The sequence below is a fragment of the Melanaphis sacchari genome, unplaced genomic scaffold, assembly GCF_002803265.2.
Source record: "Melanaphis sacchari strain LSU unplaced genomic scaffold, SCAv2.0 Contig432_pilon_pilon, whole genome shotgun sequence".
Taxonomy (NCBI): Eukaryota; Metazoa; Arthropoda; class Insecta; order Hemiptera; family Aphididae; genus Melanaphis; species Melanaphis sacchari.
Window position 1 is genome coordinate 35,137 of NW_020271277.1, and position 26,832 is coordinate 61,968.

At 29.4% G+C, this 26,832-nt stretch overlaps 2 protein-coding genes across 2 annotated transcripts; both read left to right on the forward strand.

Moving 5' to 3' along the window:
* Positions 1-16,215: 16,215 nt before the first annotated feature.
* On the forward strand, positions 16,216-19,591 carry LOC112597648. The gene is made up of 3 exons (XM_025343773.1): positions 16,216-16,267; positions 19,173-19,369; positions 19,444-19,591. Exons 1-3 carry the CDS (start codon positions 16,220-16,222, stop codon positions 19,589-19,591), a joined length of 393 nt encoding a protein of 130 aa, XP_025199558.1. The 5' UTR covers positions 16,216-16,219.
* A 1,672-nt stretch (positions 19,592-21,263) lies between these two features.
* Positions 21,264-22,992, forward strand: LOC112597649. The gene is made up of 5 exons (XM_025343774.1): positions 21,264-21,369; positions 22,008-22,136; positions 22,216-22,380; positions 22,673-22,688; positions 22,725-22,992. The coding sequence occupies exons 1-5, from the start codon at positions 21,264-21,266 to the stop codon at positions 22,990-22,992; spliced, it is 684 nt and encodes a 227-aa protein (XP_025199559.1).
* Positions 22,993-26,832: the final 3,840 nt, after the last annotated feature.

The following is a 26,832-nucleotide window of genomic DNA, read 5'->3' on the forward strand; positions in this document are numbered from 1 at the left end:
TTGAGTTAGAAAGTACATTTAAGCATCAAAAACGTCAAGCGTTTAATAATATAGCTCACCTGTTGTTCGGACAATTCCTGATACCATTGAGGTCCCGTGATTTGTTTTCTATTGATTTTTGTTATTTGTTCTGAAAAATTTTAATTTTAACTATAACCAACATTTTACGTCTTTTGTCCATACTCGTTTGCCTCTTAAACTCTTGGTAATTCTTTTTGGCTAAACAATAATTTTTGGTTATGATCACGTGTTGTGTCCTTTGCTTTCGTTCCACTGTTTCCTTGTAATACTCTCGAGGTCTTGATTTATTGAAAATGTTATCATGTGAACCTACTTCCAATGAAATATTGTTGTGAGAAACTTTGCCCTATAGATTAACATGTATAATAATAATAATCTTTATTTTTACGGAATAAATTCTAATTTCAATTTTAAGATAGAATAGTACAGTATAATATTAACAGTATTTGATATTTAATGCATAAATTTATAATAAATAATTTTTATTAAAATATAATATAAAGTATAAGGTATACTGTAATGTATTATCATAAATAATTACAAATAATGAGATGAGCGTAAGAATTCGCTTAGAGATAAACTAAAGGAATTCAGATATTTTTTACTGTTATCTAAAGAAATTAAGGCATTAATTTCCTTACAATTCATTGTACGAAAAAATGGTATGGTGATTTTTTTTTTAATGTTTTTCAGATAGAACATAGATTTATCAGTTTATCACGTGATCTCATTATGTTCATTTTAAAATGTGTAAAAAAAAAATAACAATTCATAACTTAAAAGTAATAAACAGGTTAAATTTTACAGTATAATGTTTAACGAGACAACTGCATTAATTGCATTTATTGATTTCCATCAGTATTTATACAAGGGACAAACTGTTGAAGAAATTGAGGAAGTTACGATTGAACTAAAAATAACTGGTAAAATGTTTGAGTCGACTATAATTAATATGATGTCTGAACTTGGGTTAAATATTAATTATTGTATAGGAAAAGCTATTACGAAGTCTCGTATCGGGGAAAAACGCTTGACTAGTTAAAAGCTTTTACACGTCCACTGGGAGTTGAGACTTACAATTAAATGTGGAAAATATTATCAATAGATTTGCCAAAAAGAAAAAATAAGATGCATTGGTTTAATTTTGTAGGTAATTGTGTTGATTTTGTAAATTAATAAATTATAAAAATAAATTACTTTTATTTATTGTTTATTAAGTTTATTAATTTCAGATTTATTTAGTTGTATACATGAAATAATTCAAATATTTAGTCTAATAAATTACAGGTGTAGAAAAAAAAATCAGGTTATAGTTAACATGATAGCCCCGACATGAAAGAAAATTAAAAATGGTTCGATTTTTTAAAAATAGTATAACACGCATATAATTCAGTAATAAAATATTCGACTAACTATTCTCCATTTTATTTACTTCATGGTTACGAATCTAGTTCAATTTTTGATATTGCAGTATTTCCAAATTCGTTAAATCATTAATTTAAAGTAGGCAAACAGGTCATAATAAAAGTACCAGTAGGTTCGTAAAAATATATTTTCCGATAGATAAATATGAGATACTGTATGCTACTGAAAGAAATTAAACACAAATATTTATTTCATAAAATTATTGTAAAATGGTAAAAATAGATGTGAAAATTCATATACAACAATTAAAAATAATTATTAATAAAACACATAGAGCTCATAATACATATTATTGCTCGTAAAAAAAGGAGGAAACTATTAAAAAGAAGACAATTTTACATGTTCATAATTATTATGCATTATATGCCGTAATAATAATTGTAGGGTACATACACATTGTCATAAAATTTATGAAAAATAAATGCAAAATGTATCTTTTAGAAACTATATTAAACCAAACAATACAAACACCGAAAAAATAATTTAAATGTACCCGCTTAAAAAATAAAATAAAAAATGTATTATTCATGTCTATGTATATTTTATTAAATAATATTTAACTTGTAAAAAAAAAAAAAAAAAAAGGAATTTGAGAATGCTTTGTGGGCCATTAATTATGTTTTAAAAGGAAAGATATAAATTTTATGCTAAATTAGGTAATTCTAAAATATTGTACTACTAGTATTTATAAGAAACAAGACAATTCATTGCCTAACTTAATTAAGAATAATTACTTAATTACTGAATAATTGTATTCTTATACTAACTTTAGAATATGACAACATTGACGACCAAATATTTAAAGATTAAAAATGCATTATGTCTTAGTCACAAAACAAAACATGTCACTGTGTTGATTATATTTATTTTAATAGAACTTGGTATATTCATAATATTTATTTGAATGAATTATTATTGAAACAAAAGTTAGATTTTCACTGGTTTATGATGATCGATAATTATGCAGCACACATTACACGACTTCGATGTCTCTTAAGATACAAAATAAACTTAAAATATTTTAAAATTAACCAAATTTCAAAATATTTATAACAACAAAGAAACTATATTATTACTGTTTCGCCGTTGAATAAAATATATTAAAGAGCCTATGTGTAGGCAATTTATGACAATGTGAATATTTATAATATGCAATATACTGTACTAATCACAGATAATTTCAGAATGAGTAGCAAAACAAGAGCAATAATGTTATGAATCAAACTCTATTAAATAACTGTTTTAACGACTGAACATTAATAACATTTTCATTGTATTTATATTTAACGTATACGCGACAGATTTTTTTACCAACAAAAATTTGAATTTATTTACTATGTTATGAAAACCTAAGGGCCTCTATTTTCCAAACCATGTGTTAGAACGATAAAGAGAAAAAAAGAAAAAAAGAACACTCTGGGTTTTAAAGTTTGAATATATTATAACGAAAACACAGGTGCGTAAGACGCTAACTCGACGCCACGACACGATGGAGCACGACGAGGAGGGGGCTTAACGGACGGTGTGTCGACCGATGCAATGCCGGAATTACTCTGACTATTGCACCACAGGGTAGGTGACTGATCGATGCAATGCCAGTATAACTCTAACTATTGCACCATTGACTGAGTCACAAACAGTTCGATAAGTGTGGTCTGGGAGACCGCTTTTCCTACTTTGCGCAAGTCTACCCGGGTGGGTCTTACTACAAAGTCGGAAAGACGGAGAATGGAATTGATGGTTGTATCGTGGGGCCTTTTATACCAGGTCTATCGGCAATTACACCAGGTCGGTCCCGTGTTCTGTGACAGAAACACGAGAAGATACCTGGTGAATCAGCGATTACACAAAGTCGGTCTCGTGTTCTGTGACAGAAGGCACGAAAAACCCAATCGTTAACTGCCGATAGACGTACAATTATTCGGGATAAGTGCATATGTCCATAATCCTCCACGCATATTATCCAAATTATAATCCAGATAACATGCATAGAAAACACAAACACCTGCACTTATCGCACACAGCGCAGACAATAATAAGATAATACAATATTTTCCATCGCACGCAGCGAAAAACAATAATATAAAATAATATAATATAAAAATAATACAGAAATAAGAGTATGCGTAAACACCATGTTTAACCCCAAATCTATAGAAGCAAATTAAGGCATGTCAATTTAATCATAAAATATTGTAAACATATCTAATTTTTAGCAACGATTTTTATTGAATATATAAACGTCTATAAAACAATATAATATAAAAATTCTAATAACTGTAATATTATGTGTGTAATGTATATGCATGTACATACATAATACATGTAATTAAATTGTTTTTATTAATTAAAAATTATAACCATGATTTATTCTGAGAAAATAAAAGAGGGATGTTCCGACGAGGTTATTTTATTCAACGAGAAGAACGGAATATATGCCCATTATAGAAAATAGACAAGGTGTAACACGTGCTTACTAACCTAATTTTGATTTCAGTTTTTATTTTTATTTTCAAAGTAAATCTGAGGGCAGTTTTAAATGGCGAGAGAGGTAACTGTAACAATACACAGATAACTGACGCGTCATCTATGACGCACTTTGTAATTTTGCTTAAGTCAGAACACAGGAATGTAGAGTACGAGAATATACAAATCATTGATATAGCCAGTCAGTTGAGTTTAAATCGTGATATAGAGAAGACATTCATTTTCATATTTTTAAGTTAAATGTTTAAATATGATTTTCTTTAAGTATAATTACCTACCTTATAGATAAATCATTATATTATCAATTGCTTCATCAACTCGTACTTCGCTATTACTGTGATCTTCAATATACGTATACTATACTCAAGAACAGGGTCACTCAGGTATAATTTTATTAATTTTTAATCATCATTAAATAAATATTGTAATACGTTGCTATAAAATATAACTTAGAAAACTTTATTTGCATTAATTTAAAAACCGGGTTCCTAAGACCAGTTCATGTAGTAGGAATAGCTAATCAACTACTTCTTAACTAGATAGAATTAGATATAAATTTCAACGGCCAATTGGTTTTAATAAATGGGTAGGTGTGTTGCAGTATTTTAACCAAAGTTCTTATTTGTGATCAAGGTTCGAATAACCAAAATGCCCTAAAGTCATTAAATGTCACAGAAATAAACCCTTATTTTTATGTCAATGAAAATAAAATGTATTTTTTATTTGACACTCCCTCTCACGTGAAATTATTACCTAAAAATAATTTGATAGAAAATGCTATTCAAAAAATGAAAAAATAATAACTTTTAATAATGTAATATGAACTTTTAATATAGACTAAAAAAGTAACGCTTTACTTAAAATAACTAAGGTTCATACACACCCAAATTCGGTTGCATACTATTTGCGTCCCGCAAAAAGGTAAGTAAGTAACTTGCGTTCCGTTTTGCGGACGCAATTCAACCATATTATTCTTCTTACCTGCCATTTAAGTCATGACCAAGTTGCGTCCAGCGTTACAATAATATTGTTCATATTATGAGGTATGTGTAAATTGTATCTACAGGTTTATAAACGTTTTTTAGTTTCTCTTAGTTTTAGTTTTAATTGACAATTGATGATTTTATTATAAAATAGTTTTTAAACTATGCATAACAATAATTATTTGAACATGTTTTTTTACATAATCTATAATTTTTTTGTATAGTTTTATTTTTTAATGTAGTTTTAATGTAATTTAATCAAATGTAGTGGAATCATATGCGATAAATAAATTATAAATATATAATAATAGTTTGTTATACTTGATGAGTGCTATGCTTATGCATTATTTATGTCGGGACGCAAATAGGCTATGACCTTTTTTTGCGGGACGCATGTTACCTAATGATAATTAATTCGGACGCAAGTAGTATGCACCACCAAACTCATTAAAAAAAAAATGAGAATTTAATTGGCTACTAAAATTCTTAACCACTCAATGGTTTCTGCTATACGAACATGTATATTTACAGCCGAGTAAAACTGCATTCGATACATTTTATGAATAACTTATTAGACAATCTAAACAGTAAAAATTTATTCAGTGACAATCCATATAATTGTCGTTAAATTACTTAGGTGTAGTTAAACAATTTAAAGTAAACGCAACAAATTATTTCAATGATCTTTTCGAAATTAATATTAAAGGCAAAGAATTAACTCACCTTACTTTAGTAAATTTACACAAACTCTAAACGGAGTTTTGAGTTTTTTTGACGATGAATCAAAAAACAATTGTATACAGTTTCTATTTACAAATAGATTGAATTAGAATATACTAAAGAGTTTTTTTTCAATTTTCTGACAAAAAAGCGGGTATAATAAAAATCTTACGGCGAGAACTATCAAAACTTCATTTAAAAGTACGAGCGCGATTTCATTAATAGCTTTAAAATTTATCAACTGTGAAAATAGTTAAAACATAGTCCTTAATACAAGATGTAATTACACCTGATAAAACTAATAATGAAGGATCAGAATCATATTGGAACAAAACCATCGTCTTATTCCTTCTTCTCACCCACAACATTATTTAAGAAAAATTTTACAAAAAAAAAAAAATTAATGAAACTATTATATTAGAAGATTGTTCTATGACAAGTTTTTCAGGATACCTAGCATATAAATATATTGAAAAATTTAATTGCATCGAATGTAAAATAAATCTAACAGTTAAAAAATGTTTGAAAAATAAGAATCAAATACTGTTGATTCATAAAAAAATTCCCAATATCGAAGAACATAAGACTCACGCCACCGTCAGATCAATTAAATCACGTAATATGAGGGTTCTCAATCTGAGGGCGCGCCCCCCTAAGGCAGCGTGACAAAATTTCAGGGGGGGGAAGGCGTGAATATGATGAAAAAACACAATAACCAACATTCAAGTATGTTATGACGTATATATTATGTATATATATATATATATATATATATATATATATATATATATAAGTACATATATATATTAAAATATTATGCCTACATCAATCTTATAGTAGTGAGAAGATAGGGCGTGAACTCGTACAATAGTTTGAAAGGGGACGTGGACCTCAAAAGGTTGAGAACCCTTGAGTAATAGATCGTACTTTTATATCGTAATTTAGTATACAGTTTAATAAATTAAAAAATTACCACCGTAAATAGTGTGTAAATAAACTGATGCAATTTCATGCAAATTGGACGTGTAATCATTTTATTGAACTTTAATTGAATACCTTTTTAAATTTAATTTTTTGTTATTGAAAGTAATTAATATTTTAGTTATGACTAGGACTAGAATTTCAAAGCATATGTTTTTTTTTTTATATATATACTATGTATGTTTATACCTATAAAGAGATAAAATAAAAATAGGAGAGAGAAATTCGTTAGATTTACCATTTTTTGCACATTTCTAGCTTAATAGATTAGTAATATAATATTTGAATTGTATACGTAGAATGAAAAATATTGATAGATAAGTACTTATCATATTAAACCGGTATCATATTTTATTTATTTATTTATATGGGCTTATTGGTGCAGTATATGAATGCTCTAAGAAAAAATGGATCAATGAAGAACTTTTCATAATTTATCATTTTGGCTAAAACATTTTGTTAAAATTAAATGTGCTACCGTGATAACTCTAAATTGTTATTGTTAGATAGCCATAGTAGACATTGCACACTAACAAGTTTTGAATATTATCGAGAAAATGGAATAGTTTTATTATATTTCCTTCCTCATACATCTTTAGTTATAAACACTTGATTTAAAGGTGTTCAGATCATTAAAAAAATATTATTTTAATCGATGTGATTTATTTTTAAGAAAGAATAACCATGATAAAATAACACCTTATTATGTTGCTGGATTATTCTAGTTGGCCTTTGTGAGCATAGCTACAGTAAAAAAAGCTCAAAATGATTTTTTAGGTTAATGGAGTAGTCCCTTTGTAACGGTACATACTACGGCACCATATAAAAGGGCTCGTAACAGAGCCAACAAATACCACCCACCAATCACAGGGCAGTATACAAAAAAAACCACAACCATCGGACAGGGAAAGTGTTTCCAAGCACTTCCCCACACAAGAGGGTCTGCAAAGGCACATCAATGGATAGGGGAAGGTAAGACGAAGACGTCAACACCTTCCCCATGATTATACGACAAAAGGCAACTAAGTTATGGCCAAAACAGTGTCAAGAGAAGACACAACGGAAATAACAAAACTGTTAATGTTTACTAGTCGGTACGGACAGGAGTACTTAGGCTAGTAACATTTCAATCAAAACACAATTCTTCCAACCATCTTCGACATTCTCTATCAAATAGTATCGAAGACCGAAGACACGAAGACCTACCGACCAAGACGACCTTCTACGACGATCCACTGCCGCGAACCGGAACCAACCGTCACGATCCCGTGTGCAACTCTGTTGAGCATCGCCACTATAGATCGTGCGGTTCAGACGACGCCGCAAGAACAAACGACGGCTTCACCCGGCAACCAATCGCCGTAAGCCCAAGAACGCCGACCGTCACGATCCCGTGTGCAACTCTATTGAGCATCGCCACTCTCGATCGTGCGGTCCACACAACAACACGGGTAACCGCGACCACAACCAGCCGCCAATCGCCGCGGACCCGAGAACGCCGACCGTCACGATCCCGTGTGCAACTCCATAGAGCATCGCCACAACCGATCGTGCGGTCCGACGACGACACCGACGCAGACCACTACCCACGGCACCCAGTTGCCGCGACCCAGACGTGGCGCTCGCTGAGCTTGGTCTTCAGCCAACCACACGACTCGGGCGACCTCACCGAATTGGAGTCCCGTCTACGGTGTTAGACGTATACGTGACTGTGTATTACTGGTTGCCTATCGACCCCTTTCCCACGGTGTTGTCTTGGCGGTAACCTCTCGTTATATCCGACGTCGAAGAATGGTCTAATCCAGAGCTCTTCGACGCGGATACTCGATGCGCCGCTGAGACACTCCTGTAAGGTGGATGGGCCCAGTGATACGAAGACGACGGAGGAACAACCAATCACAGGGGTTGGCCTCACGGAGAACTTGACCAGATCGGGACCAGGTATAGAGCCGTCCAAATCAGAATCAGCTCGATATAAAACAAAGTCCCCCCTAAGCGCGCCTGTCTAGGCCTCGCACTACCCGGACGGTGATCGTGTGTTGACGCCACTTTCTTAAGCGGGCCATAACCGATCATCCGTTCCTCCCCAACCAATTGTATACTGACCGAATTCCCTAAATATTGTCTAACTTACCAAGGACCTTGCTCCAATGCCCCAAATATTTGTAATAATTATTTTAAATATATGGAAATAAAACGTATTGTTATATTTACACAAACCAAACGACTTTGTGTTCTTATGGTGCGGTGACTTGGCAATACAAGTCCCGTTTCACCTTTTAAGCCACTTATATTAACGGATAAAAACTTCTACCTGCGTCAATTATTGAACAAGATGTTGAGATAACACAAGTTGAAGCTCATATTAGATGTTGTAAGCAATACCAGTGATTGACCAGAAAATGTAAATGGCCAATCAATTTCAACCATTAAGTCATGATACAACAAATTTTACATTTATATATCAAATAAAACAAAACACCAAAAAGAAATGAAAAAAGGTACATCAAAAATCTTACATGAACCCCAGAAAAAAATGAAGTGCGTCGGAAAGAAAATAATAAATTTACAAAAATTATTAAAAAAGAAAAGACTATCAAAAATATGTGGTAAAGAAAAAATTGTCCTCAAATAATTCATTAACTAGTAGAGATGAAACAATTAAAGATCTTTGTGATGATAACTCAGAAAACGAATTTTATGAATTTTAAAATGAATTGTGTGCAATGAGTTTGCTAAAACTGAAATGTAGTTTATATACTCGTATAGTATGTGCGAATAGTAGATTCATAAGGAGTGCACAGGTCATGACTATAAAACATACATTAGTGATTTCTATAAGTAAAATGTTTTATTTGAATTTAAATTCATTGTGCATAAAGTAGGAGGATATAAATTTGTTTGAAATAATTCAATTTAATTGTTTTTTTTTTTTTTAAATAACTTAAAGACTGACTATTTTTTAATTTTTTTTATTTTATCTGAATATAATTCAAATATTATTTAATAGTCTTTTTTTATTTAATTTATTGGTATTGAATACATGTGTTATTAGTTATTACATTAGTTCATTACGTTAATAGCACAATTTTTATTAGTACAATAAAGTAATTTGAATATTTTGTTATCTTGCAAAAAAATAAATATTTTTTAAGGAGAATTAAAAAATAATATTGCCTTATACCCATTGATTAAAAAATGTTTGGGGTTTCATCCACATTTTTAGAAGTAAGCTACATTATGTTTAGAAGGTATACATTTTTTTTGTGTATTTTCAATTGGTAGGTGGCAAAACCCGATTACTGGGCGGTAAACCCCGATAATATTCCTATATCACCGCAAATCTGTATATTCTAATGTCACATAATTTATTTATTTTATTCTTCTTTTAAATATAGGTAGGAGTAATTTTAGCAAATAAGATAATAATTAGAGATATAATTTAATTAGGTTAGGCCTATGAAGCAAATATGCTGAGGTAACAAAAATTGTGTCATATATGGGGGGTTCCAAATTTCATGTGACAGCAGATTTTAGCATAATATACTTAAATTAGAAAAAAATGACCTATGTAAAAACCTTTTTGAATTATATAACCTAAACTAATTTAATATTAATCATTTTTATATTAATTAAAAAGGGGAGATGATTTTAGGGGTAACTTTTAAAATTTAAATAGGAACCTATATTTATTTTGTATTAATTATTATTAAATTAATCGTTACATTTTTTTTGGTTTAATACATTTTATTACTTTAAAATTTATTACTGTGTGTAAATATTTAATATTATACCTAAGTGTTAAAAACTTATAATACAGAAGTAGAATTTTCGGAACAATCTGAACTCTGATACTTTTGGTAAACTTATTGACTATTTGACAATAAAATATTATTTTTAGAATGAAATTCTTATCTTTACTTTGTGTTATACAGCTTGCAACATTTGAACGTATAGTAGCGTTGTTGAACACAATAATAATAATAAATAATGTAATAATACTAAAAATAATAATTATCATTATTGCTTATTGTTATTACAATATTATCAACAAATTCGTTTCTTGAAATCGGTGACTATCGTCTATTGTCGACAATCTAATATTATAAATTTCTCATATCAATTGGCTATGATTAATAGCTTATTAATATTTAGTTCATTACGATTTAAGTTTTAGATTATGAATGATTCGACAATTTGGCGTTCGTAAATCACTGAATTGAGACATCCAGTAAACTGTGTTATGAACTTATGACTAGGTATTTAGTTTTTATATTTTATAATATTAAAGTGCATTTTTGTATATAAAATGGAATTAGACACTGAAAGTGAAATACGTAAGCTACGGCTACCATGGCCCGTATACAATAATTTGTTTAAGTTAATTTCGGTTAATGGCAACAATTTTGAAGTAAAACGTAAACTTTGTGTAAATTCTAAAATTTACTCTTCTTCTACCAAGAGTAATTCAAATTCAAAGAAACATATAGTAGTAAGTAGATACTTTAATACTTATATAATTTTACTGCCAACTAGATATTCTATTTAAATAGAATTTTAATCAACTATGTTTCTGATAAACAAGTAATTAATAATGTGCGGGCCGGGAACGGAAATATTAGGCCGTGCGCCCGGTTACCAAAATACTTCGCGCATACTACGTACTATACTAACCCACCGACCGACCATTGTAAATGTGTGTAAATTGTGTATAGCTCAACTAGAATTGGTTGGGTTCGCCGCGCAAATACTGGTGAGCTATGTAGTGTAGTGGTGTGTAAGTGTGTATATGTATTTGTTTGTATACTTAAATCTAGGGCGAATAGGTAACTCTATAATAAATAATGGTAACTCAAATGTAAATATGGTATACAATATGATATAATAATATAGAAAATAAGATACAGCCCTTTTGGCCCAACAAGTAAAAATGTATATAGTATAATAAAATTCCTAACCAAAATGCCGGTTCGGCACAACCAGATATAATAAAAATCGTTCAAATAAATCACATGAATAGCAAAATATAATAATTAATAAATGCTAAAAACTGCGTAGCCCTAATGGCTAAACAGAATAAAATATAAGTATATAAGTATAAGATATAAGATAAATAATAAAAGGTAGTTAAGAGGACGCCACACCACCCGTAATTTGATTAGAAAAAGTGTTTTGCGTGGGACAACTTTTCTCGCACAATATTGGTTGTAAAACTACCAAATTTTCACAACACGTAAAGAAGAAATTTATCTGTGCAACAGCGTCCCCTTTTTTTTAATAGCACTATCCAATCATTTTTTAGAAGTAAATGAAAAAAACAAAAAACCGAAATGTTTAGAAGGAAATAACTTTTATTATATTTTAGGTATCTAAACTATTGGCACGCTATTGCATAGATAATTTTCTACACTATATGTTCAGAAATTTTGGAGCCACTACTGCAAACACAAGGCGATAAAAGTTATCCTGCGCAAAACGGTTTTACAACAAAAAAATTAATTATTTCGCTTGAAGTGTGCTGCGCTCAATATGCATGCGGCAGAGCTCGGCACCACAACGTTTGTATCCCCACTCCAGTTTTCGTCGGTGGCGTGCGAGTTTTGACGGCCAGCATATTCACGACCGATAGCGGCGATGACGCTGATTATGAGATGACCAAAATAGAACTACTAATGATATCTTCGAAAAACAATATTATTTGTACAAACGCAATCTAATACAATCTAATAATTCTACAAAAACTTAGGCAGGGAGAGGGCTGGCGTCTGGAATATTATAATAATTTATAATAATATACGAGAAATATTTCATGTTATTATTATTTATTATGCTATCGACAACTGAGTAGACAACTAGGTAGGTACAGTACTACAGTCTATTACTGATACATTTTCATTCCCATCACAAAATGTCGCCCAAAAAGTTCCGTACCATCGTAAAAAAGCGTGCCCGAGTAGGTAACACTTGTATTAAAAAAAGAATGAAGAACATTCGTAATAAGCCGTAAGTATTAGTATTTGCCATTTATAATTTTATAAGTACATGGTTTATATTTTATTTGTTCAATCTTGAATAAAAATAATAAAATAAAAAATGTATCTTATTATTTTTATTTATTATTGTTGAATAATCTGTTGTTGATGCTGTACTAAGAAAAACTAAAATAATTATTTATATTTATTTACATTAATGAGTAAATAGTAAAATACTAAGTACAACTATTGATTATAAAATATAAAGGCCATGTAGGCAGCATTTTACAAAATGTGTAATTTATACAATTCAAAAAAAAATAATTCACAGAAAATCGATTTCGACTTGTATAGACTTTCAACAGTCAGAAAATACTGTTGAGTCTCAATATACTAATAATTCAAATGCTAGTACTACTGTGACAGATAATACTACAGAGGATACTTTCTCAAGGTAATTATTAGATTATTAGATTTATACAATTATACGTTGGAATATTATTTAAAGATCATGCAAATGATTCTAAACACAATGGACTATTCGTCTATGTTTTTAAAAACATTTTATAATTCAGTCGCCAGACCTACAAAAAAATACAAAATAATTTAATTGATTATGATGTGAGTACTGAATACCTATATTTAAATATTATTTAGGAAATCAATATCTACATCAACACCTGTAAATGAAATGTCATACGCCGATATTATAGACCATAGATTAGAAACAACTGAATCTTCTAATGACACCGTTGATTATGAGTAAATTATTTTTAAAATAAATTTAAAAAAAATATGTTGTGTTAATGTTAAATTTATACAATATATAGATCTCTAGAAGGTCGTAGGATTGTCGACGTACGACATTTATTTGAACAAATTCAGAATAGCAGACACGAAAAATTTGACTGCTCCTTTTTAGAAATGCAATTTTTAAAAGAATACCGCAGAGGTTACAGTTTAACATTTAAATTTGAGTGTAAAATGTATTGTACAACTTCATTTATCACATTTGAACATGAAAATATGATAAATGCAACTAACTATTTGCCAATAAACACAGCATTGGTAAATGGCAGTTTAGCTGTTGGTAAGTGTTTATTTTTTTCATGTGACTGATGATAAGTGCTAAGTGGTATTTATTACAATATAGTTAAATTAAAATATTCCATTTACATTGATAAATATTACGTCGCCGTATAAACCCGTATACCTTCCAATACACCATGAATACTGATGGTACAATGGTACATGTATTGTACATAATATAACAGAGATAGTTTAATATGTAAACGAGCGATATTTTTAATAATACTCGTAATTTTAGGAATTGGTCATACTCAATTGAGTGAACTATGCTCATCTATCGAACTTCCGACCTTGTTATCTACTACTTATTTGAAATCTTTGTCTAACATCGGTAGTACTGTCCAAGATACTGCTATGGACGAAATGATTAAAGCAGGAAACGAAGAGCGTAGATTGGCTATAGAAAGTGGTAATATTGATGAACATGGTGTACCACTCTGTACTGTAATTGCCGACAGCCAATGGTCCAAACGCAGTTATAGGACAAAGTTTAACGTATTTTCTGGAGCCGTGAGAAACATATTAAAATATTGAATAAATAAATACATTATTTTTATTTACAAATAATTTTAAAATTATACTATACAGGCCACCCTTATTGGATACAAGACAAAAAAAATTCTATTCGTAATAGGTATTGCTCAGTGTGTCAAAGAGCTATTACTAAGAAGGAAGATCCACCAGTCCACAAATGCTTTCTAAATTGGAAAAAGGCATCTACAGCAATGGAAGCAGACGCAATAGTAGAAGGGTTTTGTAACAGCATAAATATACATGGGTTGAAGTACAATAAATTGATCGGTAAATACTTGTTGTAATTTATTTACATATAATGCAGTATTACAGTATATAGTATAGGTATTTCAAGTAGATCTCTTCATTGAGTAGTTGAGTATAGGTATAAGTAATTTTATTACATTTATATTGATATTTATAAATATTTTATTATTATTACGATATTTCGACGAGTTTTACAATAATTAAAATTTTAAACGGTAATTTAAAAATATTATTGTGAAATTACAACTTGTGCAATTTTTTCACTCCGTTCAGAATTTAAAATAGTTTTTGATAATATTTCAGGTGACGGCGACAGTAGTGTTACCAAAAAACTTAATGAAGTATTACCATATGGGAGTGATTTTAAAATACAAAAGATTAAGTGTAAAAATCATCTTATGCGAAATTACTGTACAAAATTAACCGCGCTCACTACAAGGACTGAATATTCAATTGTAATACGAAAGTTTATAACTCAAAACATTATGCGTTTTCGTTCTGATATAACCAAGACTATTGAACATCATAAAAACACTAATGTACCACTTCGCGTAAAAATTGATGGTGAGTATATTTTTTCATAATATAAATTGAATATTGGTTGTGAATTGTTTATTATTATAAAAATAGCATTGTTTTTAATGTATATTATTTTATTTTTAGAACTTAGGAATGATATTTCTAATAGTGTTTATCATAGACTAGGATATCACAAATCACAATAAGTGTGATGACTAACCTATGCATATTTTTGTTCTGGCCCAAAAGTTGGTGAAATTAATTTAGTGCCAGAAGCAGAAAAAACAGGAATCATGGCTGATATTAAGAATATAGTGTATAGATTGATTATTAATGCGGACAGTTTAATTGAAAGTGTAGATACTAATCCATGTGAGCAGTTTAATGCTATAATAAATAAACATATAGGAGCAAAACGCATTAATTTTACACAAAGATCTAACTATAAAACTAGAGTAGAAGCAGCTGTTATAGCATTTAATTCAAAAAGTTATATACGAACAATACATAAGAAAATTGTTGCAACTAGTCCAGGTAAGAACTATATTATTTGATAATAACTATACATAAATGAAATTAATATTAATTTTGATACTATAATATCATATCATTATAGGAACATTTTCTAAGCTGCACATTAACAACATCGAACGAATTAGAAAAAATACAATAATGAGAAGAAGAAAACTATTTGCAGAAGGAATTAAACGATCAAAATCCAAATTAATGTCTAACGGACCCGATGTGGATTATGGGTTGGCCTTACCATTAGACGATATTATGAGTTCTGAAGAATTGCAAAAGAAAAAAATGTTGTTTTTAGAAAAATTAGAAACAATTGATAAAGTGCAATTAGAATATATTACCAGAGAACAAAATTGTAGTCAAGACTGGTTCCTAGAGCGTAAAAAAATACTGCATCAAACTTCGGAGATATTTGTAAGATGAAAGTCACAACAAGCTGCAAAAAAAAAGTACACAGTATGCTATACAAGCTGAATACGATGTGCAAAGAGATAAGCTATGGAATTCAAATGAAACCCATAGCAAGAATTGAATTTCAAAAACTATCCAACATGTCAGTTAAGTCCTGTGGGCTATTTACAGATGATACATTTCCATATTTAGCTGCAAGTCCTGGTATGTAATTTATTTATATTTATTATTTTTGATAATAATACTAACTAAAATATTTAGATGGTCTCATTAACGAAGACGCTTTAATTGAATTTAAATGTCCGTATGCGGCGAAAGACTATAAGTGCCATTCAAGCAGTAAAAAATAATCAAGTATGTATTATATTTATTTAAATTTCTATTGATATCAGCAGTAGCGGCTCGTGAGTTAATATTCTGGGGAGACTTAAAATTATTTAACATAAACTACATACAACAACGAACAAGAAAATCCCTTTTATTGAAAATCTAATAATATTATAGCATTACATATTTAGTTAATATTTTAAACTTAATTTAATATTAAATTTTTTTATAAACTAATTCAATTCTGCGATCTTTTTTATTTGCAAACTCGTTAATAATACTGTCTATAAAAATTGGATCCTTTGCCATGTCACCCAGTAAATTTTTTTCAATCGCCATAGATAATAAACTTGAAAGCCGCTCATTGGTCATTGTGTTTCTAAGAAAAGTCTTAATACGTTTTAATGTACTCATAGATCGTTCACTCGAAGCTGTCGTAGACGGAATAGTTAATACTAATTGACAAAGTTTAGTAACTTGAGGATAAATATCTTTATGTAAATCACCTGCGAATTTCAAAGAAAAAGTAAAAAATAATAATATTTAGTTTGGGTGAATTATTATTACGTATACTTACTTTTTATTATAAAATCTAAGAGTTCATAAGGAGGCAAATGTTTTTTTTCATCGGCATAAATAACAGCTAATTCATTACGTAAACGATCTGCATCAAAAGTATTAGGGTACTGTTGTAATAACTTGATAAACTTTGACTCAGGAAATTCGAAGTAATAGCTTTTAAACATTTTTTCATTTATAATCTCTACAAACTCTAGTTTTGGAAAATCTTCAAATCGTATGTTAATTTGAATGATTAATGAATCTAGTATTTCATATGTAATTTTACGCAATTCGTTTCGTTTTTTGTCTTCATACTCCAAAGTATTGTTTAATATTATTGCTTCGTTGCAACAGTTATTCACATTAGAATCATTTCTTAAATCGGTCAAATTTTTTTTTAAATTTTGAATTTCGGAAATGCCAGATTTTATATTCGAAAGGGATTTTGATTGAAGAAAATTAAATACATGATCTGTGTATTAAAACACCTTACTAAACAAAACCAAGAAATATACGAAGTTCGCATCATTAAGTTTGTCATAAAGACCAGATGCAGTACAAACGGATATAGGATCTCAACTTGGTTCTTCGGTTACGTGTAAAACGGCATTTTTGAGATTTAAAAAATGTTTTTTTATTGTAGAAGCAGCTCTCGAATGATAATTCCACCTAGTGTCAGATTGATTTGGAAGTTTAAAACCTTGTTCCCTTAACAATTCACTTCTTTTAGTAGACCGGCTAAAAAACGTATGAAACATAGTTAGATTGCAAATAAAGAGTTTTACCGATTTTATTGTTTTAACTCCGTGTAACAATACTAAGTTCAACTAATGTGCGTAACAATGAATAAATAATGTATTTGGATAAAATTGCCTTATACGAAATTGTACACCATTTTTTTCTCCCGACATAACCGAAGCACCATCATAGGTTTGACATATAATTTTATTTCCAATTTCCCACTTATTAATTTCAGATAAAATTATATCTGCTAATCCAGAGGCTGTTTTATTCTTTGAAACGTCAAAAAAGCCTATAAATCGTTCTACAATATTTTGGTCGACAACATAACGAAAAATTATGCTCATTTGGAATCGGCACGATACATCAGTCGTTTCATCTGCTTGAATAGATACGTAATTAACGCTTTGTATTTCATTAAAATTCTGAAATTTAAAACAGAAGTTACGCACTCAATCAAATCGTTCTGTATCAACTGAGATGTACCTTTAAATATTGTCGATGACAGTAAGTGCTCTTTAAGCAACTGCTCTTCTTGAGCCAGTAGATCGAGTAATTCTAGATAATTCACCTTATTTAACGATTCATTATTTTCCCGATGGCCGCGAAAAGCAAGTTCTTGTTTGCCCAAAAAACAAACAACATGTATCATACGTGCAATTAAACGTCTATTTATACCGACCTGTTCGTTATGTTTTACAGCCGCAAGACGTCGACCTTCTGAAATCGCGTGTTCAATTCGGACTTTACCCAAAAGATGAAATTTTTCTTGGTTAGTTAAATGTTTTTGGGAAATAGCATGATTTTCTGATTTCCTTAAAAAATTTTTTATAGCCGACAATCCATTAACACTCCATTCCTTTTCTCCCCCGAATATTACGCAAGTAAAACAAAACATTTTATTTCTTTTATCACAACCAGTAAGCCATGGAAATTTATTGTACCAACTGTACTGAAATTGTCTAATATACTTACCGTCCTGACATGTTAATAATAAATGAGGAGTCGGACGATTAAGTTTAATTTGATTTTTTTGTTCGTAAGTTAAAGTATTAAAACCACTAGTTAATAATATGTCTATTATATTGTCTTTTTGCATTTTTAAAATAATTAAAAATATAACAAATATCAAATAGAAGATAGTATAAAACCCTATAGTAAACGTGTTATAGTTATTAAATCATAAAAATACATTAAATTATGACGGCGACTAAGAATGGCGCGCGGTACGGCAATTATTGTCGTGAACCCAGTCTCAATAGAGTCTATAATACGCAGCTTATTCTCCCTGCCCCCTCCATCGAACCGGCCATACCATTTTACATGTTATGATTGAAACTGTCGGGCGGCAGTTTCACTGTAACGGCGACCGTCACCGTCGTCGATAAAACTAAAATAGCATTTCTATTAAAATAACTATTTATAGGTTTTAGACTTGGTGGCTTTCAATTCATAATAATAAACAAAGAAAACGATATAAATTGTATAATATTATATTTTCAATTCAAATAAAAATATTTTTATGCATTTTATTAACTGGGTTTTTTTAAGGGGGAGACTCAGTCTCAAAGTCTCCCCTGACGAGCCGCCCCTGGATATCAGTTACCGTAAAATATGTAATTAATTGCAGTATTGTACCATCAATGATGACGGTAAGCTCTTTCTTAAAAAGGATCACAAATATTTTTATCAAGTAATGGGTCAATTGCGGATAACTGGTAAAAAATGTTGTTATTTTGTGATATATACAATGCAATGGACCAATATTCTAAACATTTATTATGATAGTGAATTTTGGAACACTAAAATGGTTGAAAAATTAAAAATGTATGATAAATTCATAAATTTTACAATAGTTATTTATACTATTTAATATTTGTATGTGTTACATTTTTTTACAGGTTTTCCTTAGAATGTTTGCTTGCGGAAATAGCTGATCCGCTTTACGGAAAGAGAATGCAAATTGAAGACATCAGAGAACCAGCTCATATAACAAAAGCAAAAAATTTGCAAAAGCAAAAAATTGCAGCAAAACGACAAGCGGTTTAATGATGTTTTAATGTTTATGATATTTATTTTTACATTCAAAGTATAATAAAATATAGATTTACTAGTCTTATTATTAATGCATACAATAAATGTATATTTCTTATAAAATTATAAAATTAATATTATTTATATACGTAGTAAAAAAAAGAAAAAGATGATTTTTTTATTATTTAAGGTAATAATGATTTTTTTTGAAATTTTAGGGTCATATCTCCTTCCCATTTTGGTCTTAACTAGGTTCGCATTACTTTATTTAGTTTGTGCACGGCATGTGAAATAGCTCTAAACACGCCTATGGTCGTATAGTTAGTAATTAATTTGTGCGAACGTATGGATAATTATTGTAATTATTACAGTTGCAAATTATTTACCTATAGGCTGGGCTGACGAGAGGGTGGGGCAGGGGGCCGGAGGCCAAAGCCCCTGGGCCCAGACTTCCTGAGGGCCCATAGTACCGGCCTTTCATACAACATTTTTTTTATATTCATTCAACATAAGTCAATCAGCCCCAAGGCCTGCAAAATTTCTCGCCGGCTCTGTTTAAAGGTACCTATTATATTTTAATGAGTAATAATTCAATAAATACGAATCAAGCTATGTTAAAATGCAGTTCCTACGATCTCTATATTGGTACATATATTTAGGTGAGCAATGGCTTATAATGAATAGTTCATAGGTAACGCAGGTGTTAAAATATTACGGCCGCATTTACGTGTATGAATTTTATTATGACCCGAAACGTCTTTAACTAGCGATCATACAATAATAATGCACCGCTCTCGTAACTACGCCCAGTGGCGCAACAACCGGAGCTGGTGGCGATGCCTAGCATCGGGGCCCTAAGACTCAAAGGGGCCCCATCATACTCGTAACCTGGGAGCAGGGAGGGTGTTTTTAATGCTAAAGAATTAAATCAAATCTGTGATCATTTAAAATTTTTACCATAGTTAATTTTGATACCGATGAAATTATAATAATCAATAATTAATACGCAAGGGCAAAGTGTGGTACGTGCAGACCGTGCAGTCCGCAAGTTAAACACTATACTTAATATGTATTATTTTATATTATTATATTATTTATATTGTATTATGTTTTATAGACTATAGTTCTACAGCCATTGCCCATTACTTAATATTCTGTATTATGTATATTATTATGTATAAATACTCAATACGACAATACTGTTAGCATTCTCAGAATAACAGCCCAATAGACGCTGGTATCATACAGATTTGTGGCGAGCGGGGATCAATATTTATTTGCGACTCCGATGCTCACCGTAAATATTATTAATAGATATCAAGATACACTAGCTATTTAAAATATAAATAATAACTTTTATACAATATACATAGTAATATGACAATTTAAAAATGAAACGTCTATCGGTCTATCGTTTATGGTCTATGATACTGTTGACAATATATAAATATACCGGTTTTCTTAGGGGCTACGGTCCTATGAAGTTATTTTTAAATTCCATGTAAAATGAATTAGTATAATATTATGATATACATTGATTACGACTGTTATAAACGTGAACTGTGAAGCACCGATTTTAGTCATTGTGCAATATCTGCCTTACGTCGTAAACCGTCGACACACAGACACAGTATCTCGTATGTTATAATTTAAAATTGTTTAATTAATTAAATTAAATATTTATATTATGCCACCAAAAAGTGGTTCTCAAAAAAGAAAAGAACGAGCTCAAAAAGATGCTGAGTTGAAAAAATTACGAGGTTCTTTTGACAGATTTCTACCCAACAAAAATGGTACATACCTATATAGTAATTTATTAGTATGCGTAAAATAAACTATAAAGTCAAATAAATAATATTGATATTCTTATTGATCTTAATAATTTATATCTGTCAGGGTTATTATTGAATAAAAAAAAAATGAATTACTTATTTACTTGATAAAAAAATCTAATAATTAATAGTATACCTACCTACAGTGGAAATTTAATAAACTATATCTAGTTATGGAAAAATAATATTAAACAAAAAACAAATCACATATTTGCATTACCTAATATATTATTATTTTAACAATAAATTAGAGCAGAATTAAAAAAAAAAAATGTTTAGGTTTTCCTTCATGATATTATTTTGGTATTCAGTCAACTTTCAAACAAAATGAATTACTTAAATAACAACAAAATAATATGATACAAATCAAATACATCTAAATAAACAAAATGTTCATGTAATATATTTTTTTTTGATAATATTAACTGATTAGGTAACAATTGATATTTTTGTTTTTGATCATATAATATTATGCATTATGCAAGTATAAAATATTTAAATATAGGTAACTTCAATTTTTAATATGTTTTTATGTTAAAAAAATGTTCTATTTACCTACTTATAAAATCACAATTAATTGGAAATTTTTAAACCTAAAGTAACTTCTTCAAGTGTGTTGATTGCATTGGAAAATGGTGGCCAAGAAAATATTGGTGAAATTTTACAAACTGAAAATAGTGAAAATACTATTGGTCATTTGTGTAATTCAGATGATTCAGCTTGTCCAAGTATTATTTTATCAAAAATAAATCTAGTATTTCTTATTATTTTAAACATTTTTTATAAGCAAATATAATTCTGCTCTAGCTGAAAAAGTAATTGACAACAGCTCTATGCTTGTTAAATCTACTGCAACTTCTGCGAGTGAGATAACCGCGTTGGAAAGTAGTGTTCAAGAAAATATAAATGAAATTTTACAAACTGAAAATACTATTGGTCATTTGTGTAATTCAAATGATTCAGCTTGTCCAGGTATTATTTATTAAAAAGCAATCTGGTTTTTTGAATTAAAATTTGTATACGAGAAATATTGAAATACCTCATATTCCCTATATTCAATATAAATTATAATACAATTTTGAATGATTACTATTAAGATATCATTATTCAGATTTATCAAATTAAATATGGTTTAATAACCAGTTATCAATAATAAAAATTAAAAAAACCTATTATTATAAACAATTAATAACTTTATTAGTATTTAGTTTATACAATCATTCCCTATTAATTATTAGTTTAATACATTTGCTCATTTTGTCAGCTGGCATATTTGAGAAGTCATTATTTTAATTCCATAGCAGTTTTAATTATAGTCGGTATAGCGTGTTATTGCATATTACATGTAAATATTTACATGAAAAATCAATACAACATATTGATGCTATTAAAGTACGTTGTATTTGGGAAAAAAATGAGACTATTGATAAATTAACTGAGCAACAATACTCAAATGAAGCAGCTTATTGGAGAAATGTTCTTAAAAGAATCATAAAAATTATTCTCTTTTTAACATCTGGCAATACAGCATTAAGAGGACATGAACATAAAGGCAAATTTAATGAACATGAATATATAAATTAAGGTATATAATCATTAAATCTACTAATATTTCATATAAATAAATAATTGTATTTTATAATTGTATGTGTTCTAGGTAACTTTATGCGTTCAGTGAAACTTTTAGCTGAATTTGATCCTGTTATGAATGAGTTATTGAATGATGAAAAAAAAAAATCAAATATCTAAGCTGGAAAGTACAGAATGAATTAATTAGTATACTTGCTACTAATGTAAGAAATTTAATTTGTCAAAAAGTTCAAAATTCGCAATGCTTTTCTATTATTGTCGCTCCACACAAGACATAACAAAAATTGATCAAGTCAGTATATAGTAGTAATGTAGAGGTCAAGGGTATGATGGTGCATCAGTAATGAGCGGGCTTTATTCAGGTGTTCAAAAACGAATCAAAGATCAAGTTCCCTTAGCACAATACGTACATTGTTGTGCACACAATTTAAACCTGGTTATTTCAGATGCTGCTAAAAGTTCAAAACAAGTTGCAATCTTTTTTGAAACTGTGCAAAGCATATTAAATTTTTTTAGTTTAAGTGCTCCACGATGGTCAATTTTAACTTTTGGCGAAGCTGATATCAAAAAAATAAAAGCTAAAGTTCTGATAAAGTTATGTGTGACAAGATGGGAAGCACGACATGAATCGATTTATTCATTAAAAGTCAGATTTATTGATGTACTGAAAGCCTTAACAAATATATCCTTAACAAGTTCTAAAACCGACGAAAAAAGTATGAGTTTATCTTTGAAAAAAAAATTAGAATTTTTTTCTATTATTTTCCTTCTTTGTTTATGGGAAGAAATTTTAAAACCCTTACATGGAGTATCTAAGTCTCTTCAAAAAAAAGATACAAATTTACATAATGCATGTGAAAATTTGAAACAAGCTACATCTATAATTAAAGAATTGAGAAATAACTATCATACTTTAATGGAAACAGCCAAATCTATGTGTACAAAATGGGGGATTCCTCAGGAATTTCATGTACATAGATTAAAGTTTGGAAGAAGATATTTTGATGAAGTAGATGGCGACCGTTGATTAGATATTTCAGAAGATAATTTAAGAATCAAGGTTTTTCTTCCAGTCATTGATACAGTAATTTTTCAATTAGATAATCGATTCCAGGGTTTAAAAAAGGTAATTGAATATTTTGATTTCTTAAATCCTTTTTCATTGGTTAATAGCACGGAAGATGATATCATTAAAGCTTCGTATGATTTCGTCAATTTTTATAACGTCGATATTATCTCAGATTTCACCAGACAACTTTTATGCATAAAAAAATTAATAAATTTGAAAATAACTAAAAATATTAAACAACTAGCCATGTTTATTATTGAAAATGATTTTTGTACCATTTATAGTGAAGTATTAATTGCTTGTATTATATATATCACATTACCAGTAACGGTTGCATCAGCGGAACGTACGTTTTCGAAGCTTAAATTAATTAAGAATTATTTAAGAAATTCAATGGGTCAAAATCGTTTGTCAAATATTGCTCTATTAAACATTGAAAAAGAACAAGCTAATATCCTAGATATGGACAAAATAATCATTCAATTAGCTGAAACCAAAGCAAGAAAAGTTAATATGCTTAGTTAAATAATTATATTTTAAATTTAAAATGTTTTTTTTTAAATTCTTTTTCAATAAATTTTGTAATTTTGTTATTATTAAAATATAACCAGAAATAATTTACACAGTATTATTTCGCTTGTGTCAGCATTAAAAAAAAAAAATTGACTACAAATACTTAAGTAATTATAGGGCCCCAGATTTACTTTGTCTTCAGGGCCCAAAGATCCTAGTTGCGCCACTGACTACGCCGCGCGGATCCAGTCACGAATATAATGGGCATGGTTATGGCCTGCCGAGACGGCGGCATATGGTGAACAACGCCATCTCTGGAGCGTTGTATACGTTTCACTTTGAGTGTGGCGTCCTCCTAAGGCCCTTCTGGCTCAATAACACGAATATAATATATAAAAACAGCTATTAGAGCTGAAAGCTCGGATAATTGATATAAAAAAATATATAGCCCTTTTGGCTCAACAAAATAAATGTTAACAATACTTAATAATATAATAATAATAAATAAATAAATAAATAGTAATAATTAAAACTCATAAATTGTGGAGCACAGATTGGCCAGCTGCTTCCTTTGCTATAATAATATCACACACACACACAAATACGAATAAAAATATATAAAAATAATTATTTTAATTATTATAAGTGACGATTCACGCACACGAAACAATAATAAATGTAATATATAAAGAGGCGATTAGCGCCCACACAATATGATATAGTGTGTAATATACTTAGGCAAAATATTATTATAATAACACAGCGACTAGCGCAGAAAAAAATATCTCAAACTTTTTGGACTTCACACGACGGCAGACGGCAGAAGACAAAAATTTACGGCGGCCGTGCAAATTAATATCGCGCAGCCGACGCGGCGGCTACAGATAACGTGCTGATAAATTTGCATAGTGATTACCGATATAATTCAATAACACAAAATATAATTAAAACAATAATAGCTATAAAAATAACGGCTGGTGGTCGCGAGTGTTTGTGTGTGTGTGTGTGTGTGTGTGTCGATCGGCTGTTCTTCCATAAGCGATAGTATTTAGTATTTACATTATGGTACTGCAACAAATAATGTGAAAGCCCTAATTTTAATATTTTTATGTGAATAGAGAATTGCCATTATTACTAATTCTTATAACAATTTCGAACAGCACAATACTATTAAATTACTGTTGGTAGTTAAAATTGTGTAATTTTTTCAATGTGTATTTATTTAACGTTTTTTATTCTGAAAAAAATTGTCATTTTGGACAAACCTCTACAATTTGGGATAACAATTGTATTTTTATTATTACTTAAATTTAAAAAAATACATTTTAATTTACATATAATTTAAAAATAATATAAAAACATAATTTATGTTTTAGTCAAAACATGCTTCTAAATTAAAAGAGCTTGAAGCAGATTTAAAAATTGAAAAATCTTCTAATAAATGTAAAAATAATGACTTTAATTGTGGCCATAGTGCGAAAGTGTAACAAACAATATCGGATGCATTTTCAAGACCTCAGCCAGTTAGTCAAGGTTTGAAGAAACTTAATATTTATAAATTATTTCTTTAAAATTAATCGTTTTTTCATTTTATTAAAAAATTTAAATTCTATGATAACTGAATTTGTTATTATGAGTAGTCATGCGTTTAATATTGTTGAGGAGGAAAAATCCAAAATTATCATTCAAAAAGGTTTTCCAAATGGGCAATATTTATCTAAAAAAACTTTAATGAGTAAAATTTCAACTACAGCAACCAATTTGAAAGCTAAACTTAAAGCACAATTGTCATCTACTGAAACTAAATATGTCTGTGCTACAGCAAATTGCTGGTCAGTTTTTAAGAGGTTTGTAAATAATAACTGTAAAAAATGGATATTATTTATAAAACAATGATTTAATTGTTTAAATTCAAAATGTAATGTAAGTATAACCGGAAAATTATAATATATGTTTCAAAAATTATATTGGTATAACAGTACATTGGTATGACCCGAAAAGTCTTCAGAGATTATCTGCTGCGCTTGCTTGTCGTCGCATAAAAGGTAGACATTAATTTGATGTCTTGGCTAAAATATTGCATGATGTAATTTATGAATATGGCATTTTTAACAAAATAACAAAAATAGTTACTGATAATAATTGTTCAAACTTCATCAAAGCTTTTCGGTAAGAAATAATAACTTATTATTACTAAACTGATGATATATTTTACAAATACAATAACAGCTTGTAATTTCTAAAAAAGTATT

Excerpts from the sequence above, each read along its gene's own strand:
- LOC112597649 (XM_025343774.1), top strand. The coding sequence starts at position 21,264 with ATGCCACCAAAAAGTGGTTCTCAAAAAAGAAAAGAACGAGCTCAAAAA. Across the intron at positions 21,370-22,007 it reads ATTTCTACCCAACAAAAATG|TAACTTCTTCAAGTGTGTTG; the intron begins GTACATACCTAT and ends TTAAACCTAAAG. Across the intron at positions 22,137-22,215 it reads AGATGATTCAGCTTGTCCAA|CTGAAAAAGTAATTGACAAC; the intron begins GTATTATTTTAT and ends ATTCTGCTCTAG.
- LOC112597648 (XM_025343773.1), top strand. The coding sequence starts at position 16,220 with ATGCGGCGAAAGACTATAAGTGCCATTCAAGCAGTAAAAAATAATCAA. Across the intron at positions 16,268-19,172 it reads AAGCAGTAAAAAATAATCAA|TATTGTACCATCAATGATGA; the intron begins GTATGTATTATA and ends AATTAATTGCAG. Across the intron at positions 19,370-19,443 it reads ATGGTTGAAAAATTAAAAAT|GTTTTCCTTAGAATGTTTGC; the intron begins GTATGATAAATT and ends ATTTTTTTACAG.